The sequence below is a fragment of the Pseudophryne corroboree genome, chromosome 10, assembly GCF_028390025.1.
Source record: "Pseudophryne corroboree isolate aPseCor3 chromosome 10, aPseCor3.hap2, whole genome shotgun sequence".
Lineage (NCBI taxonomy): Eukaryota > Metazoa > Chordata > Amphibia > Anura > Myobatrachidae > Pseudophryne > Pseudophryne corroboree.
The window spans coordinates 252133524-252154440 of NC_086453.1; the positions used below are offsets into that span (position 1 = coordinate 252133524).

At 40.0% G+C, this 20917-nt stretch overlaps 1 protein-coding gene across 1 annotated transcript in view; it reads right to left on the bottom strand.

Moving 5' to 3' along the window:
- Positions 1–585: 585 nt before the first annotated feature.
- Positions 586–20917, bottom strand: part of ZBTB16 (zinc finger and BTB domain containing 16) — a 180989-nt gene continuing 160657 nt past the window's right edge. Inside the window, exons 6-7 of the mRNA XM_063943191.1 lie at positions 13811–13978; positions 586–7717 (exon numbers count right to left, since the gene is read on the bottom strand). Coding sequence (XP_063799261.1) covers positions 7488–7717; positions 13811–13978 — 398 coding nt within the window. The 3' untranslated portion in view covers positions 586–7487. The remainder of the gene's footprint in view (positions 7718–13810; positions 13979–20917) is intronic.

Genomic DNA, 20917 nt, shown 5'->3' on the forward strand with positions numbered 1-20917 from the left:
CGTGTTAATCCAGAAATTCCATAATATGTGCCCAGAGCTATGGGTTAATGCAAATTAAGAATAGGTGACTTAATTAGTGCCTCAGTCAGTTTTATTATACCATCTGTACACAAGCCGGGATATCCTTAAAACATGGACTGTTGAGGTGCCATGAGGACCGCGTTTGGAAACCACTGGCATATTTTGCACCGGCGATAAGGGCACTTACCATGGATTTCGGTTTGAGCCTCTTCTCTACCTTAAGCACATATCAGGTTTATGATTACATATGACCTAATGTACCCACTGGCATAGGAGACAACTGTTCAAAGTTATTGGTGATTTCCCTATATGACCGAAAAATGGCATCCATAGACCTGAATAGTGGCAAAACAAATATTGGGGGTGCTCTAGCACCCAAAGACCTGGCTTTTATGCCTGATAGTATAAACTACCAGAGTACAAGTCACTGAAGAGTTAACGCCACCTCAAAACAAGCATGCACTTTTGCTGCACATTCCAATACAAAACAGTCACAAATCGCAAACCACACCAATGTTTGTGTAAAATAATAATAAATAAGACACAAAATTGCAAATACCAAAGTGACAATGGAATTAACTTTATTCTAACTGCAGATTTAAGGTATACAACCGAACATTTGCTATTTTTTGTTTTTTTTATGAGACTTATAAATAAAAATACAAAAAATGTTCACTACAAAAAAATTTATTTTACTGTTAGTAGGATGTAAAAAATATTTTCTTTGCTATACAAGGCACAAACTTCACTTAGTGACAATGTAGAGAGAAAAAAAATCCTGCAGCATTTTAATCAAATTTTTTTTCTCCGGCAAAGGGAAAAAAAAACCCAAACAGAAAACCAAGAAGAGAGAATGAGAAACACTGTAGAGAGGAAATGCTTGTCTACACAGCATGGCAAGAGAAAGTGGCACAGATAGGGTGAGAGTCAGTAATGTAGCTATGCCCTCTGGAGATTACTGCATCTGCTAAGCAAAAAATAATAATAATAACAAAAACAAAAAACAGAATTTTTGCAAACTGGTTAACAAAAGCAATGCAAAAAATTGAAAAGCAGAAGCTCATTAAGGTTTTGTCAATTTTGTTTCTTATGAATAAAGTACAATACACCCCCCCCCCCCCCATCCCTGTTAATTTTTATGCACTGAAAAGCTAAACTGTATTGGTGTATCAAAGCAGAACAAAATAATGAATTTTAAGCTGCTTGCATTGATTTTAGCGATAGCCAAAATGTACAATGCGCTAAGCAGACCATTGCACAGCTTATAACTTGGACCTTAATGACCCCCAAAAATCTGAGGAAAGCCAACTGTACTTACTCAAGATGGCCAAACATTATGTGATTTTGGATGGTCACTGATCCACAGGACCATATTGATGGATACTATATGGTGTCTGGGCTTGCCATACCCAACCAAACTATGACTGGACCAGATATGGCAGAAACCCAAATTAGAAACAAATCGTTGTATTGCACCACACAACCAGATGGATAACATTTGTGGCTGCAATCAGCATACATAATTGCAAGATAACTTTCTGGAGCATAAGCTCTCAAACCAAGGTTCACCAGGACATTCAAGTCCTCCTTAAGAGTGTAAATGTGTAGCCAAAAGGTATTGGAAAATATCCAATATGCCAATGTATAATGTTTTTAATACAAAAGAGTACAGTCTATCTAGAGCGAGATTATGCAGGGGAATTAGGATGCAATTTTCAAGTTAATAACCACCAAAACAGTAACGTTATATATATCTTTAGTTGACCAACCCTGGCTCATACCTCAATCTACTCCAAATCACTCCTAAGTTGGCGTTTCAATAGTTGACCCATGGTAACAGCGTGAAATGCCTACACCATTTCAGATTTGTAACCTGGGGGGAAGCCGTTAGCAATATTACAATGATAAAATATTCAACCTGTAGTAATGTCATAGCAGCCTACAATTTCCAGTGCCAGGAAAATGTGTTGCTGGTACTACATTGTTCTGAACTCCATTGATGAGTTCTACGGAGTTATTGTTCCACTTCCCAACCGCCCTACCAATCTAACTGCAAAACTGGAAGAGGGACTGGCAGTTCACACTAGCCATCAAAGTACTATTTAACACAGTCGAGAAGCCAAATATGGGTTCTTCGTTACAAAGAGAGAACTGATTTGTGTCCAGCCAGGCTTCTATGTAAAGCCCTGCACAATGAATAAAGTTAGGTGGAGTTACAAGATTTAATTTATGGTCCGTTTAATAAAGATAACAAAACATTTTACTTTAACGGTTATATTATCCAAAAAATAATGCGTAATGTTGCAGTAGCACACAATAACTAATATACTAATGAAAGCAAAATATTTTATTTGTTGCACCCAACTTACATCCCATTTGTGCTAGGATCATCCGTTTACCAACTAAGCTCTATAATGTGTTACCTTGCGATAAAAAATATCTGACTTAATTGATTAGATTTTGCACCTTACATGAGCCACTGATTTTGAAAAACAAAAAACAAACAAAAATTGAATAAAAAACAAACTTTAAAAGAGGGAGACAAGTAAAAGAGAGGATATAAAGTATTTTAGGCAACACAACCAGTGGGCACCCATTAAACTTAGGCAAAGGGTGCTGAGGTAGACTTAACATGTAATCACTTTGATGCAGAGGGGTCTGCCAAAACATTGCCAAACCCGCCAGCATAAAAATGGTTAACATCCATTTATAAAAACACTATATTCCATTTTATTTATTATTAATTTGTTGATTTTTTTTTCTATTAATTTATTTTTGACAGCATTTGCAACTGGCACTTGTGCTGGTACGAAATACAAGCTAGCAATAAAAACAAAAGTAAGAAAATTAAATGAGAAAACAACAACAACAAAAAATGCTAGAAAATAGGGAGGGTAAAAAGAAAGCCATAATTTGCTAGGTCCCTCAGGGCAGTTGGTCCGTAATGCTACAATAATTGTACACATATACATGGAAAGATTATTTTGCTGTTTAACCAGGCCTCTTACAAAGCACATGCAAAACACAATATGAGAGGTACAACAAGGACAATGGAACAGACTGACTGCTTTGGACGTCATTTCAGGAGTGACTATAGATAATGAATTCCAGTTAATGAGAATTTCAGTTAAAAATACATTTAAACTGAACAAATTTAAGTGTGATTATGATAAAAAAAGTATGCATGACATTTTCCATAATCGTGGTTATATTTAAATTTAGATTATTATATATAAATCCAGGGTACTTTTCCTTCTGCAGAATTAAATGCTACGTACAGCAACGTCCGGTTTTCTAAAGTAGATACTCTTGATATTTTACCTCTTATGGTAAATCTAGAACCAATTTAGGATTTGAATGTTATTGTTTACATATTCTAACATGAAAATAGGACATCTAAACATTTTGTGTTACAATGTCCTTTATTAGAACGGACATACGACTAAAAGTAATCTCCTGTTGTTATTATTTACAGTCTCCTATAACAGGTAAGTACTGTAAGTTAATTATGGACAATGAAAATATGACAACATAATTGGGAAGGTAAATCAGTTTTTAAACTAACTGATCAAGAATGACTAGACTGTTCCATATATTGGATTTAATGGAATCCCGTTACATTTTTCACTGCAAACTTTATAACACCATATTTTAAATGTCAGTTAAAGTCTCCTAAATATTAGAATGTAAGCTTTATTGCAAAATTATTTAATTTCCGAAACATTAGAGTAACAGCCACCCCCGAAAAATATATCCAAAGCATGCTGCTCTGTTACAGTCAGAACACTTGTGATAAACTGCAGCAGATTTTTTTTTTTCTTTAATACATATGTTTTGTAGCTGGACACAGTTTTCCTGCTATTTTTTTTTTTTTAAAGATTTTTTTTTCATAAAAAAAGGAAGAAAATGTTTAGGCACAAAGAATAAAGAAGCCTTTTTTCTGACAACATGTAGCTGGCATTTTATAGAAATGAAAACCCTGCATCACGGTTTCAGGTAAAAGAAAAAAAAAAAAAAAGATGTTGGACTTTTAAGCAAAACTGGAAAAACACAATGCAAAATTCTACAGCACCAACATATCCGCAAAGATGAACATACTGCACTATTGTGCTTATTTAATGACATGATGTAAAAATTCAATGATGCTGTAACCCATAGCAACATTATAGATCCTTGCTTTCATTAATCCAGTGATAACTGTTAAAGCTATCTGGATGGTTACTATGGATCAGAGCATATTAATTGTTTTTAAATGGAATTAAAGAGAACCTTATACAATGTAAATTACTTAAAACTTATATAAATAATTTTATATCTGTTCAACAGCTATTTGTCTGGTCATTGACCCTGCAAGAACTATAAGGGGTCGCAGGCAATGCTCGCGATCTCGTGTCGTACTTGCAGTATCCCAGAGAAAGCATATTTTTGGATGTTGCCTTATGGAACTGCAAATAAAAATATGCAATTTCGGAAGGAGGGGTAACTGGGATGAATTGGGGCTGGTTTGGCATGCCATTGCTGCTGTTTCAACGACACGCTTCAGGCATTACCCCCAACTGAATTAATTTACTCATTCTGATTTAGATGAGCGATCTAATCTGAATTTATTTTTTGCTGGATATGTAATGCTCTAAAACTTTATTTTGTGTTCACACTGCAAAAGGTACAGTATTTATATTTTTAGTTACCATGATGGTGCCCACTCTTTCAGGGTGTGTCCAAAGTTTTTGTGTTACTTGCTTCAGTAACTTGTGTGTGAAGTGATAAAGGTATACAAAATTGACCTGAAGCAACATTTTTTCTCCATGAGGACCAGTCATAATAGGAATAAAAAGAAAAAAAAATATCAAGAGGTGTCTTGAAGGTGTCATTATGACGTTATCAGGGTCTTGAACCAACAACCGCAATCAACATTTACATTCCTATGCCAGGTAGAAGCAGAGTCTCTGATTAAGCACAATACTGTATGACTTTCATTACAATTTAACACGCAGTGTACTGCTTGACCACGCGTGCATACACACTAACACACACGCACAGAGTCCTGTTCACATTACAAAAAAAAAATATATATAGATATATATGTAGGCCCAAAACTGACAAAAAGACTAACAAATATTACAAAAATATCACAACTTTGCGAATATTTTGCCCTACCCTTCCAATGTTTCATGTTTTTCATTAATTTCGAGGAGGAGGAGAAAGTTCAGAGCATACTCCTCAGGGATGGGATAGAAAAAAAGAAGTTTGCATTTGTTTTTGTGGAATAACTTTTTTAATCCCTTATTTCCCTGTGTCTAGTGAGGAAATTCCTCGCAAACACCTAACATTTCTGCCTTGCAAATTGTGGCCGGCCTTTGTCTGCATTGGTACGCACTGAGAAAAATATATTTATACCTGCCAAGAGATTTAATACTTTCATCACCTTCACATTATGAATAAAAAAAAAATTCTAAACTTCTATTCACAAATTCAAGTTTAAACCACAGATCCTTCACTCCCCTTTCACTAACCATTAGAGCTACATTAATACATCTCTAACATGGGAAGCCATTTTTACCACCTAAATCAGTTTTTAAGGTTTAAAATAGCCAAAAAACGACAGTGGTTTCATATCCCCTTTATACAACGAAGGTGTCAAAAAGGCAAGACCTTTGTAGTAAGAAGGTTAATTTATCCTCTGTTTTTCTCCCACTTCCCCCAGTAAGGCTACCTACAAAATAATACCCTAAACCTCTTACATTATATATAAATGCAGCTTAATCACAAACATACTGTAATAGCAAGAAAAAAAAATGAGATGAAAAAATTCATTAAGCGTAACATAAGATTAACAAGAAACAGCATTTTAATTGAACATAACATAATTAACCATTTAAGCTGTTGGAGGGACCTATAAAGCATTGTTTTAAATGTGTTGTAGGATCCTCTTGCAGCAAATGGGTTAAGAGGTAGCTTTCATGAATGAAAAAAAAAAAAAAAAGCCCAACCACAATGCGAAAGGGCAGCGTCAACCCTACACTGAATACCGTATTTGGTACAAAACAAAAAAACAAAAATAAATGAGATAATCTCTCATCTTGCCCATTTCTCTATCTTGGCACATTTTTCCTACAACATGTCTTAAAGTAACAAAATGCCTCAAATGAGGCATTGATACATATGAGGTCATAAAAAAACAAAAATTCAAGTACAATGTGCTAAACATAATAACAAAATGAAACAATAAAAATATATACATAGAAGCAGCCCCCTATTTACTAACTGGCCTATGTGACAATGTACCAATATACTCAACAAGAGGATGCTGAAAAACTTTTTTCAGATATGAAGAAATGGGAAACCTGCAAATTAACCAAACACATCCATATATAATAGTGGCTCTAATGAGTTTATATCAGATGGGGAAACAGACGAGCCAGACCTTTTATTGTTGGCATATATATCTCACAGTAACACTGGATCACCTTCCATTGGTCTGTTTAGGCCTGCTGACAGTATATGGGCTTATTTAAGACTAATTTAGCTAGGTTTGCTAATTGTCTCCAAGTATGTTGTGTTGCCTATCTTTATTAGTGGAGTATTTTCCACCAGAATGAAGAGTAATTATCTTCCAAAGTGCTGAGCTTCGAAATCTTCAAGAAAGTGTGAGTAGAAGTGAGGAAGATTGGGGTATTATGTAATAACATAAAAATTACACATCCAAACTGAACAATGACTTGACATCATCAGTGAATATAAACATTATTGAAGGCAAACCTAAAATCTGAGGTTTCAAACCCCTTCAGTGCTACAAAATACAAATGAATACCAGGTGGTATTACAACTTATGCTCTACAATAAAGCACAATACTTTTCTTTCTTTCTTTTTTTATACAATCCAGTTGATCTGGTTTGGTCATTATACTCATCCCAATAAAGTCTAGAGGGACCTTTGCTCATAAGGTATATCCAATCACATCTTACGATGATGAAATGAAAATTGAATTAAGCTCCAATATACGTTTCAACATTTTATGTAAAATAATATATGGGCTTAGAATTTATGGATCGCCACCAACATCCAATGCTATTATGGTCATATTTAAAAACCATACTGTCCTAAGTACTATAAAGTCATGTGGAAAACATTTCACCTTTCACTTTTTTGGTAAATTCTGAAGAAAATACCAAAGACCATCATTTTCATTCCTAATAATTGGGTGGGCTGGCATAAAATGTCTTCATTCTCACGATGATGCCCCACTCAATCTCAAAATAAAAACAAAAAACAAACTCCATTAGGCCTCCTTTCAAAAGAGCTTTAAGCTTCCCACAATAAAAAAAAAAAAAGCCAAAAAATGGTGGATGTGTTTGATTTTTTTGCTTTTAAGTGGGTTGTGACTTTTTCTTTTAGAGGTCTGTATTGCTCGGCCTTCCCCATATAACTTTGACTTTCACCTCCCACAAACATTTTGCTTATCCCACTACACATAACACAAGTACAAGTAGGTCTTTTCAATTCTCCAGTCGGCAGGGATGTCCTCAGGCTTGTGACTCTTCATGTGTTTCTGCATGGCAGACAGGCTGGGACAATACTCCAGGCAGATGGTACACTGGTAAGGAGAGGCTCCATTGTGGGTGCGAAGATGCTTGATCATGGCAGAATAATCTCTTGAGCGCTGATGGCACAACTTGCACTCAAATGGTTTTTCACCTAGGAAAGAAAGAAAACCGTTTTAGCCAAGAACATTTTAGACATCTAGGTTCCCATGTATAATGATATTCATGTGTGCGCAGCAATACACCATTCTCCAAGTGTAGAGATCTACCAAAAGGCTGTAGACAACTTGGTGAAGATTAACAAAATACAAGACTGCAATAGATTCCCCTACGCATCCAAATAAAAATCTATGGAAACAAAGGATTTAGCTGTATTTTAGGACAAAATAAAACATGGTGACAGTCTAACAATTTAAGCTCAGGTTCATTAAAAGTCTAATTACAGTTCTGACATCATTCAGATCTCATCTGGTGACTTAACAGAATGAAGGTTAATGTTTGCTTCATGGAAATCGCCAACGCATGCCATCTGTGATCTTTGCCTTTTCTTTAATCTTCAAGGGGCATATTTATCACAATCCGCATCTCAGATGCGAATCAGATGTGATAAATTCACCCAAATCTGCAATGCAATATCTGAATACATTGCAGGGATGTATTAATTATCGTATGCAGGGGCACTGCCGCCTAACTGCCCCCCCACTCACCACCGTGACCCACCCTTCCCTTCTAAGAGACCACTTACCTGTACCCAGAAACAGTAAATGCTGCACTCCAGTCATCTGCTCTCATGTGCTGCTGCTATTACCCCTGTGATAAATAAAGTGAGCAGTGATGTTGGCACTTTGCAGCATCTCAGCTCACTTTGCTGATCAGACGAAGGGGTCCCAGCAGAAGCACAGGGATAAATGACCCGAGTTCAGCAATCACTAGTCCCTGGGTGCAGGTAAGCTTTTTATCTTTTAACTTTTTTTTTTTTTAATTACACAGTGATCCGCCTGTGTGTCTATCAGATGGAGATCCCTGGCCTCTTCCCACCCCCAAAACGGCAGCGACATGCCTCAGTTTTCACAAACGGAAACCGTCGCCATCCATTCCCTGCCCCCAAAATGGCATCAAACTTTCAATCAAAGACAGTCCGATGCCGGGCTGCGTCCTATGAGGCAGGACCCATTTGCACATGTGTAGAATGGGTCCTGCACATGCGCAATAAGTACCAAAAATCAGTACTTTGCACCAAAGGTTGTAAGAGCAACCGCACCTCAATGACCCACAATAGTACTTACTATAAGGGGCTATTCATTATGCCCCCCATCCTGCATAGAGCTCCTGTCAAAATTGGAGAAGGAGCCCCAAAAGCCTGATGCCATCACCATGTTTTCCATTAGGTATGGACACGAGCTGAGATGTCTTTATACCAAATATATCTTTTACAATTAAAGATGAAAAGTCTGTGTTCTACCCAGGGCCTTTTTCATGGGCACACTGTCCGTCACTGTTCTTACATCGTCTGTCCGACATACAAAAGAATACGCTGGCACCGTGAGCAACAGAAATGGTCCCTGCACTGGGCCGCCGCCACCAAGAAGATCCCGGCCGGCTCCTCCACCTCGATCCCTGCACTGGAGGAAAGCATTACGGACTCCTAGCTTTCCCCTGTCCTACCTGGAGTCTGCCAAACAGTAAGCGAGTTGTTGGGGAAGAGGGTGCACGATGGGCTGTTGCTTACATCCCCCCACGGCTACCTCATAATTGGGCAGATGTATTAAGCCTGGACAAATGATAAAACAGTGATAAGTGTAAGGTGATAACGCACCAGACAATTATTACATGTTTGAAAAATGACAGGAACTGATTGGCTGGTACATTTTCACCTTACACTTATCACTGCTGTATCACTTCTCCAGGCGTAATACATCTGCCTCAATGCCCCTTAGCTTTAAAAAAAAAAATTCTGTTCATAACTGAACATTCAACCTTACTCTCAACAGATCATAAACAAATTTTCCCAGATGTGTAGAATACTAGAGATTGTGGTTGGATGCAGAAGTTTTCAGTTCCTGCAAGAAAATTGTACAGCTCCTTTAATGTTGCTGCAGGCCTCTTGATAGTTTCCCTAATGAGTTTCCTCCTTGCCTTTCATCACATTTTGAGGAATGTCCCGATCACTGCAATTTCCCTGTTGTATGACATTTTATCCACTTATTGATGATAGTCTTCAGTGTTCCATGCTACAGTACATGTAATACATTACATGTACTGTACCACACATTTCTGTTATAGCCCTCTTCTGAAAGGTACCTTTCAGCAATTAGTCGTGTCATTGCTAGCAGGTGTATGCTAATCACCTTGGAACATGATTTTGAGTATGATTAGATTTGTAACACTTTCTACAACCTCAATATGAAAGGGTATATACAATAATGCAACAAGGCTATTGTAAGTTTTGTATTGTGCATTTTGTGTTAGGAAAACAATATTGTTTCAACTTGTATTTCAGTGGTGCAAGGTTACAATAAAGGAGGGAAAGGCCTGACATGAATTATATATTTCAAACTTTACAATACGTCACAAAAACCCACACTTTCCTTAAGGATGTGTAGACTTTTTATATCTTCTGTATGTTTCAGATCCAATTTATCCTCCATTAGCACACTTACATAGCTTTATACAGTGCATCCAGAAAGTTTTACAGCGCTTCACTTTTTCCACATTTTGTTATGTTACATCCTCATTCCAAAATGGAATAAATTGTTTCCCTCCAAATGACACAATGACAACGTGAAAAAAAAGTTGTTTTGAGATTTTTTCAAATTTATTACAAATAAAAAACTAAGAAATCACATGTACTACTAACACCCTTTGCCATGAAGCTCAAAACTGAGCTCAGGTGCATCCTGTTTCCATTGATCATCCGTGAGATGTTCCTACAGCTTAACTGGAGTCCACCTGTGGTAAATTCAGTTGATTGGACATGATTTGTAAAAGTCACACCTGTCTATATAAGGTCCCACACTTGACAGTGCATGTCTGAGCACAAACCAAGCATGAAGTCAAAAGGAATTGTCTGTAGACCCCTGAGACAGGATTGTCTCAAGGCACAAATCTGGGGAAGGATACAGAAAAATATCTGCTGTTTTGAATGTCCCAATGAGCACAGTGGCCTCCATCATCCGTAAATGGAAGAAGTTCGGAACCACCAGGACTCATCCTAGAGCTGGCCGGCCGTCTAAACTGAGTGATCGGGGAGAAGGGCTCTAGTCAGGGAGGTGACCAAGAACCCGATGGTCACTCTGTCAGAGCTGCAGCATTCCTCTGTGGAGAGAGGAGAACCTTTCAGAAGGACAACCATCTCTGCAGCAATCCACCAATCAGGCCTGTATGGTAGAGTGGCCAGACGGAAGTTACTCCTTAGAAAAAGCATATGGAGTTTGCCAAAATGCACCTGAAGGACTCTCAGACAGTGAGAAACAAAATTCTCTGGTCTGAGGAGACAAAGATTGAACTCTCTGGCGTGAATGCCAGGCGTCATGTTTGGACGAAACCAGGCACTGTTCATCACCAGGCCAATACCATCTCTACAGTGAAGCATGGTGGTGGCAGAATCATGCTGTGGGGATGTTATCAGCGGCAGGAATTTGGAGACTAGACAGGATAGAGGGAAAGATGAATGCAGCAATGTACAGAGACATCCTGGATGAAAACCTGCTCCAGAGTGCTCTTGACCTCAGACTTGGGCGATGGTTCATCTTTCAGCAGGACAACGACCCTAAGCACACAGCCAAGATATCAAAGGAGTGGCTTCAGGACAACTCTGTGAATGTCCTTTGAGTGGCCCAGCCAGAGCCCATACTTGAATCCAATTTTACATCTCTGGAGAGATCTGAAAATGACTGTGCACCAACGATTCCCATCCAACCAGATGGAGCTTGAGAGGTGCTGCAAAGAGGAATGGGCAAAACTGCCCAAAGATAGGTGTGCCAAGCTTGTGGCATCATATTAAAAAAGACTTGAGGTTATAATTGCTGCCAAAGGTGTATCAACATAGTATTGAGCAAAGGCTGTGAATACTTATGTACATGTGATTTCTTAGTTTTTTATTTTTAATAAATTTTCAAAAAAAAACTTTTTTCATGTTGTCATTATGGGGTATTGTGTATAGAATTTGCAGGGAAAATGTATTCCATTTTGGAATAAAGCTGTAACATAACAAAATGTGGAAAAAGTGAACCGCTGTGAATACTTTCCAGATGCACTGTATAAGCCTATATTATTTTATACATTAGACATGAAAATAGATTGTAGACCTTATGCTTAATATTAAGTTGAAAAGGCTATTATAATATAATATATAACCTAGTGGAATTATAAAAATGTATGATATAAGCAATCATTTAACTATAATGTTACAAAAATGCCTTTTTTTATTCTGTGTATTAAACCCTACAGTTTCACCATTTGCTGACTTCACTTTATAGAACTATGACTAGCAGACAGGAATCAGCCAGTACAACTCTTTTTTGTTTCAATAAAGTAATTGATGTTTCACATTTGTTAATCAATACTCTACATAAAATCCTGTTGTATACTTGCTTTTTATCTGTTTATTACATAAGGCCCTGGGCACTATGTAGCAGGCAATAATAAGTGTCCTCAGTGACTCAATTCACCCTGGAACGAACATTTAATACAGTTTGCTCTCCTTTCTCTTCCTTACTTCAGCGAGCAGCTGTGAGGTAGAGTGGTAGCAAGCCCAGGAGCGTGTAGCACATACCACCAGCCAGTCCAGCTATATGCAGAGAGTACATTCTACTATGTTCTATTATACAGGCATATTGAGACTTGGAGAGCTGTGAGGCATAGAGGAACCCAGTATAGGAGAAAGCACAGTGAATGCCAGCCAACTATTGTGTGTTCTCTCCCAGGCAATGTAGAAATGGTAAAAAAGCAAACAGAATCTGGTGACTAAGGTGTCTATTCATGAAGCAGTGAAAAGTGTGGAGAAGTGAGCCAGTGGAGAAGTTGCCCATGGCAACCAATCAGCTGCTTTGTATGATTTTATAGCATGCAAATTATAAATGTTACTTCAATGCTGATTGGTTCTTCTCCACTGGCACACTTCTCCACAGTTTTCACTGCTTCGTGAATAGACCCCTAAGGGCTATGTTTACTGAGCCTTGGAGAGAGATAGGTTAGATGGAGATAAAGTAACAGCCAAACATCTTCTAACTGCCATGTCAAAGGCTGTGTTTGAAAAAATGATAGGAGCTCGTTGGCTGGTACTTTATCTCCATCCACTTTATAGCTGTCCAAGGCTTAGTAAATAGACACTTAGGGGGGAATTCAAATGTTTGAAAAGTCGGTTGGGTGTCTGTTTTTCCCTGTCTATTAGATAGGAAAAAACAGACACCCAACTGACTTTTCAAACAATTGAATCTCCCCCTTATTCTCTTTAGGACCCATAACCACACAGGTTTAATGTCACATGCTTACTAGTAGTTTATTGCTAGTAAAATGCATGTAAATAGGTATACTTGCCTACACACATTTTCCCTTTAACTCCCATGAGAGCAGGTCCCCCTGGTGCAGTAAAATGGGTGGGATGGGGTTGTGATGATTATTATAGCCCCACCCTCTCTGTGTGATGCTGTGATTCACCACACACCACCACTCACAGTAGTTACCTGCCTCTCTTTATTTAGTATGTAAATAGGTCTGACAATAGTTTTCATTGTTGCCACTCAAGTTTTACCCTGCGGTTGGATCTGTTACAGTAGTGCTGCCATTTTGATTATATCATCTGTGCACAAGCATGGCTGTCCTTCAAATCTGGACTATTAGGGTGCCTTAAGGACAGATAGTTTGGGAACTACTGACCTAATGAACATCACAGGGAACTAGTGCTTAATGAATATCACAGGCCTAATGAAATCCATGCCCCCATATATGTATCAATGTACAGAGAATGTTTAAATCAATCAAATAAGCCCTTGTCCCACTAAAGCTTACAGTCTAAATTCCCTAGCATACACTTGTATGTCCATTTTAGTCACCAGCTCATAAAAACCCCTGGGCGAACATATAAACTCCATACGACCATGCGTGACCTCAGCACTGTGAGGCAGCAGTGATATCCACAGTGCTATTGTGCTGCCCTGGACATTGGTTAAACCCACAAGATGACATGCATTGTGTATTAGGTGAAAGCAGCTTTGTAGAAAGTTTTGCATGTTATATAGAAATGTACCTGTGTGAACTCTATAATGCGTTTCCAGCTGGTGCTTGAGGCTGAATTTTTTCCCGCAGCCATTGCACTCATAGGGCTTTTCCCCAGTGTGGATACGCTTGTGACCCTTCAGTGTACTTTCATCCCGGAAACAGCTTCCACAAAACTCACACTCGTACGGATGGTCACCTGAAAACACAAGACAGTTATATTGTTATGGCATCGGATTATACAAAATGATAGTTCTTCAGAGTCATGAAACAGTCTCTACTGCCAGCACATAAACAAATGAATAAACATTCATTTACATATAGTATATTTTTTAAAAGGTGTTTTATTCCACAGACATCTTTTTACATGAAAGCAAGCTGTTGCACGGTCAAAAGGCATTGTTTGACTGGTGGAAGTGTTCCATGGCAAGTTCTTGTTGGCTTGGGTGAAGCAAGTGTACAGCAGGAAATTAGACTTTTCCATTCACATTGATATCTTTATCCATTACTGTAAAGCAAAGTAATAATATCATAGCTTTAAGAGGTTACCATACAGAATCCAAAAGGATTCATAGTGATTACATGAGGGCAATTCAATTCTGTGACAATGGGCTGAAAAGTGCCGATGCGCAAATGACCATATACCATTGGTGCCATGGGCCACTTGCAGGGGTGCCATGAGTGGGTGGTCCAGATTAGTTATGGTAAATGTAAAATACAAAATCAGCGCTGGTGGCTGTTAATCATAAAATATGTGCACAAACAGTAGCCCAACCTCGTCCACCACCACATAAGTGATCCAGAGAATCACCCGTAAGCACAATTTACATAATTTAGGGCCGATTCAGCATGGGTTGTATTTGTGCGACAAATCGCACAACTATAAGCCTTTACACATTTACATGCAGGGGTGACGCCCAGCACAGGGCAAGTCCATCCCGCATGCCAGGTCCTGCCCTCCCCTGCTAACATGCAAGCACATCGCTAATCAATAATGCGCTTGCATGATCAGGGTTGCCCCTTGCCTACACAGCCTAACTGTGAAGGCTGTCGAAGGGCATCCATGTTTTGGGTCGCAGTGGCTGCGTGTGACTGTGTCGATGCCCACAAAATGCGCCATTGATGCCCCTTCACCACCCCCTCCCCCAGGACTTATGGGGAAATGTACTAAACCAGTGATAAAAGTGGAGAAGTTGCCCAGGGAAATCAATGAGCATTGACGTCACATTTATAATTTGCATACCACAAAAGTGTATAGAGCTGCTGATTAGTTGTCATGGGCAACTTCTCCACTGGCTCACTTCTCCACTTTTATCACTTAGTAAATGTCCCCCTTAGACTGTGTTCTGAAGAGAACACAGTTTAAGACCTTGCACACGCACGTACCGGCATACGCACATGTGCTAAAGTCCGCTAATAGTGATTTTATCACATTAGCGGCCAATCCTGAATCAGCCCCTTAATCCATTCTGCTTAATTTCTCAATAAGAAAATGTTGCGATATGGGTGCCGTGAAAACAATGCCGACACTATAGGGTGCTGTGAATCAAGAAAGTTTGGGAACCACTGCCATATACTATAGACCAATTTTCATGAAAAAACTATGCGGTGTAGGGCAAATTCGGTGATATTGGTGGTCACATGCAGTTCAGAAATGCAGATCCCTGTAATCACACAGAATTCAAGTGTCCTCCTTGAGTTCAACAGAACCCATATTTATCTTGTCCATAATTTGCCAAGGGGAGTAATGGAAAATTGGATCTTGAGACTATATCAAGTAGGTGAATTAAGAAGGTCTAATTCTACCAGTTACTATGAATAAAATCAATAATCTTAAAATAGAAAATGCTTTATTTCTATATGACAACCGGTAAGAACATTCACAAAACTATGTTTAATAGTACTTGGCAGATATAAGGACTGAAGCTAAATGACAAAAAGATGTAAAGGCAGATCATTTGTATCCAAGGCATAATGAGCCTTCTGTCAATAAGTAAATTGCTGGACAATAGAGTCTGCCACCTGAGTCTGAAATGGCTGACAACAGAGAGCAAGAGCTTCCTCACAGCTGCCTAGTAAATATAAATGCACCGTCATATGTACATGTATGGTTGTTACATCCTTAACCTGGGGATTTGGAAAGTCTGCCCGTGGATTCAGCCACTATTGTATTAACAAAAACCGGATGAATTTAAAGTTTAATTTAAAATGTCTTAGAAAAACTGTGTTATGCCTCTTGACGTGACCCTCCCTAACTAGTCCTGGGCTAGAATCTCATGGTTACATATATTAAAAACAAAGTAAACGGTAATCAAATGGCAGAATTTAAAAGGAAAAAAATACAATTGTTGGCATTTACAGGATCAAAAGACAGTGCTGCTCTATATTAGGGTTATGTACTGTAAAAGTTAATTCTAACAGAATGAAGCAAAATACATTTACAGCTGTTGTAGAACTACAAGATTCAGCATGCCCCATGCACCCTGAAAATGTTTATTATACCTATTACGGTCAAAACTCCTTGATAGTTTTCCAGTTTGTCTTAAACTTTGTTAAATAATATGTTGGCCAATACTGTATGTTGAGCCTGAACGTTACTATAGGAGCGTAAAGCCCATTGTTTTATATAAAAAGCCTATGGAATGGGGGAGGCAACTAAATGTCCTTATCTAACCTATTAGAACTATTATTGTTCTTTACGAACGTCTGTAGATGTGTAATTTGTAGATACTGATCATAGATGCTTTTTCTTTTCTAACGAGGCAATCATGTTTATATTCGTATCCGCAGCTAGATGTGGTGTGCTGATAAGTACTATCAATCATTTATTATACTGTTCATTCACTGTCCTTTCCAATCACACTCCAGAGTAAATTACTGTACATCATAAAATACTCCCCTTTCCTTGTCCAATTAACTATGCAGTCTACATGTATATTGGGAATCATTAAAAAAAAAAGAAGGTGTAAATAAAACAGCTATAATTGAATATACAGAAACAGCGGGATGCGTATGTAATAGACACCGCATGAAATGTATCTTCAATATTAACCTAATACATGTCTATGCTAGCATTCATTATGAAGCAAAAACAATATAATATAAATATACTTAATGCATGTACACACAAACATCTAGAAATGCACACACCCTATGTAAATGGCACACATCCTTTCTAGCAGTCAGCCAAGTCTAGAGACAGAAATATAATAAAGAGGGTGACAGGCCCGTGGCTTCTTATTTATGTCAGAAGGCAGAGCAAGGACAATAAAACCAGATTGATCACCGCAGCCCCAACTCATGAATATTTAAAATATTACTGATTCCACTTGTCACTGTAATTGCAATTTTCTGCGGGCTGCGGATCGGAGGCCCTTGCGTTTACGGCGGGGGAACAGGGGCGCCTGTATTTTTTCCTCGGCCGACCTGCCAAGCGTGTAATGTTCTCGTTGCTTCATACATTTTCTCCGACTGCCGGAGACTTTAAGTCATCCGCAATGACCTACGTTTTTTCATTATCCTGGTGTCAGGCCGCGGCTGTGCCTCTGCATAAATTGTCCTCCTGGTTACATGTACTCTATCTACTTACATTCTTTTATTACACTCCTTATTTCCAGCTCCAAACTATGAACACTTGGTTAAAGGAAAAAAAGATAAAGAAAAGGAATACAAATAACATTTCGCAGACCCTTCTCATCATCACCAATCGTGCGAATATCAGAGAGGGTTACGCACCGCAAATACAACTGAGCCCCTAATAAATGCTTTTCTTAATAGACTTTTGATACATAATTAAGAGTACTTAATCAGCTCCTTGTGACTGAGCAAGAGTTAAACAAGTACCCATGCCGCACAGGCGTCGGAGCACACGTGGCAATGACTGGATACAAGATGCATTGCTGAATGGTTTAAGTGCGTATGGTTATTGTACTGATTTACCAAGTAACGTGGACACAACTGAGTCTAAAAAAATAGTTTGCATCTCAAATGGAAGTTCTCAACTACTGTACTCACATGTAATATTTATGTATGTATACGCATTTAAGTTGTTATCAGGGACCAACTTACAGTATATACAGTATAAACTGGGATGATGCTCCAAAGCCACAAAGAAGCAGTAGGTACAATAGCAGGTAAACGTTTTCTATATGCTTTAGTCCTGGACTGTCTACAATTTAATGTTTTAATACAAATGATTGACAAAATGATTTGCTCACATTACGCCTTGGATTCTATGAGGGCTGCAATTGAAAGAAACCATTGACTGTTCCACTTAAGTCGCCCATTGGAGAGCCCAACGTTTGGCAATACCTGTACTTGCCGATTTCGGCCATATTTCTATTTCTAGAACTCAAACTTTTCATTGGATGATAGGTGGTTAGTTTTTTGAATGTATTCGCAGAACATTTTTAATGCATTCTGGATCAAAAATGAACGTGAGATACTATAGTTTACCAGTGTTACTCAGCTAACACCTTCCCAATAGTCCACCTCATGCCCTGCACCCCCAAGTAGTTCAAAGTTTAGGGATCTCAATGTTTGAACACAGGTGAATGAATTAAAATGACCAGGCCACTAATATCGTCAACTGTACAGGAGAATAGACGTATTTGAAATCTGGACTACTGTGGTCTGGACTTGTGTATACCAGTCATCTTTAAAAGGAAAAATCTGCACAATTCAGCCTATTTACAGATGTGTCCTCATCCACCTAGCCTCAATACACTGTACCATGCAGCGGGAGATGCTGTTGCGTGTAAAGCATCCATTAGCGTCGGGCGGCTGTTTTTGCAGAAAAGATGAAACTTGATGCAACTAAGGTGCACCAGGAAACTCCGCTGATAAATTTGATCTGTGCGTGACTGAGTCTTTATGCGAAACACAACAGAACTTGTTTAAAAAAAGCCATGGCTGCTGCATCATAGCAGTATGTAAACAGATTTAGAGACTCCTAGATACTAGCTAATGTGCCCAGGTTTGCTGGACAGAACATTTTACCACAGGTTTTCAACCCCTTAGGAATCCCTGCTTAGTGGGAGGCTGCAAATAATTGTTACATGTTCCAGGTCACCCAGTGGCGTAACTAGAATTTTTTCTCCCCCAAGCCAAAAAATTCTTCGGCGCCCCCCCCCCCCCCCCCATATCCTCCATAATTGGCACTAGTAAAGGGACAAACATGCGCGTGCCGAAGCCGCGCTGCGCAAAAAAGGGTGTGTGGCTTCGTTGAAATGGGTGTGGCTTCACATAAAGGGGCGTGGCATTGCAGGAAAAGACTACCTTATACCCCAGTTTTGCAACCTGCACGCCCAGACGTTAGCCACCACAGGAAAGAAAAATAATCCGGATTCATGCCCCTTACATTATTTGTCCTTTTTCCTCCTTATAGTAATGCCCAGTATACATTATGCCACATACTGCAATGGCCCTTAGACATTATGCCACACACAATAATGCACATGACACAATATGCACACACCGTAATGCCCCCGACACATTATGCCACACACCGTAATGCCTGTGACACATTATGACAGGAATCGCAATGCCCGTTATACATTATGCTACACACTGCAATGCCCCTGATACATTATAGCACATACAATGTCTGTGACACATTATGACACACACTGCAATGACCCTGAGACATTATACCACATACCACAATGCCTGTGATATAGTATACAACACACCGTAATGCCTGACACATTATGACACACACCGCAATGTCCGCGATACATTATGCCACACACTGCAATAACCCTGAGACATTATACCACATATCACAATGCCCGTGATATAGTATACCATACACCGTAATGCCTGTGACACATACCGCAATGCCCAATATACCCTATGCCACACACCGCAATGCCCGTTATACATTATGCCACACTGCAATGCCCCTGAGACATTATACCACATACCACAATGCCCGTGATATAGTATGCCACACATCGTAATGTCTGTGACACATTATGACACACACCGCAATGTCCGTGATACATTATGCCACACACCGTAATGCCAATTACACATTAAGTTCTACAGTAAGGCTTCTAATTACTTTTAAATTACCTGCTCGTTGCCAGGGGTTTCATGCTCTTGGTTCCATGCACGGTGCCAGGGATTTTCATGCTCAGGGTGTCATGCTCGTTGCCAGGGGTTTCATGCACTGGGTGTCATGCTCGTTGCTAGGGGGTAGTGCTTGTTGCTAGGGCCGTGCTCCCAGTGCCACATATGCCCCCAGTGCCAGGTATTCCCCCACAGTGCCAGGTACTCACGTGCCCCCAGTGCCACATATGCCCCCTCAGTGCCTGCCAGTGCCACATATGCCCCCAGTGCCAAATATACCCCCCAGTGCCACATATGCCCCCAGTGCCAGATATTCCCCCACAGTGCCAGGTACTCACGTGCCCCCAGTGCCACATATGCCCCCTCAGTGCCTGCCACATATGCCCCCAGTGCCAAATACACCCCCCCAGTGCCACATATGCCCCCAGTGCCAGATATTCCCCCACAGTGCCAGTTACTCACGTGCCCCCAGTGCCACATATGCCCCCTCAGTGCCTGCCACATATGCCCCCAGTGCCAAATATACCCCCCCAGTGCCACATAAGCCCCCAGTGCCAGATATTCCCCCACAGTGCCAGGTACTCACGTGCCCCCAGTGCCACATATGCCCCCTCAGTGCCTGCCACATATGCCCCCAGTGACAAATATACCTCCCCAGTGCCACATATGCCCCCAGTGTCAGATATTCCCCCACAGTGCCAGGTACTCACGTGCCCCCAGTGCCACATATGCCCCCTCGGTGCCTGCCACATATGCCCCCAGTGCCAAATATACCCCCCCAGTGCCACATATGCCCCCACAGTGCCAGGTACTCATGTGCCCCCAGTGCCACATATGCCCCCTCAGTGCCGCGCTCCCCCTTCTCTCCCCCGCTCCTTTGCGATGGAGGGACATGGAGGGCAAAGCGCGCCTCCCCCGTGTCCCTCCTGGGTCTCCGGCGGGTCTGTTAAAGGAAGTGCCGGTTCGTGAGCCAATCAGAGCTCACGAACGGCACTTCCTTTATTAGACCCACCGGAGACCCAGGAGGGACACGGGTGAGGCGCGCGCTGTGCCCTCCATGTCCCTC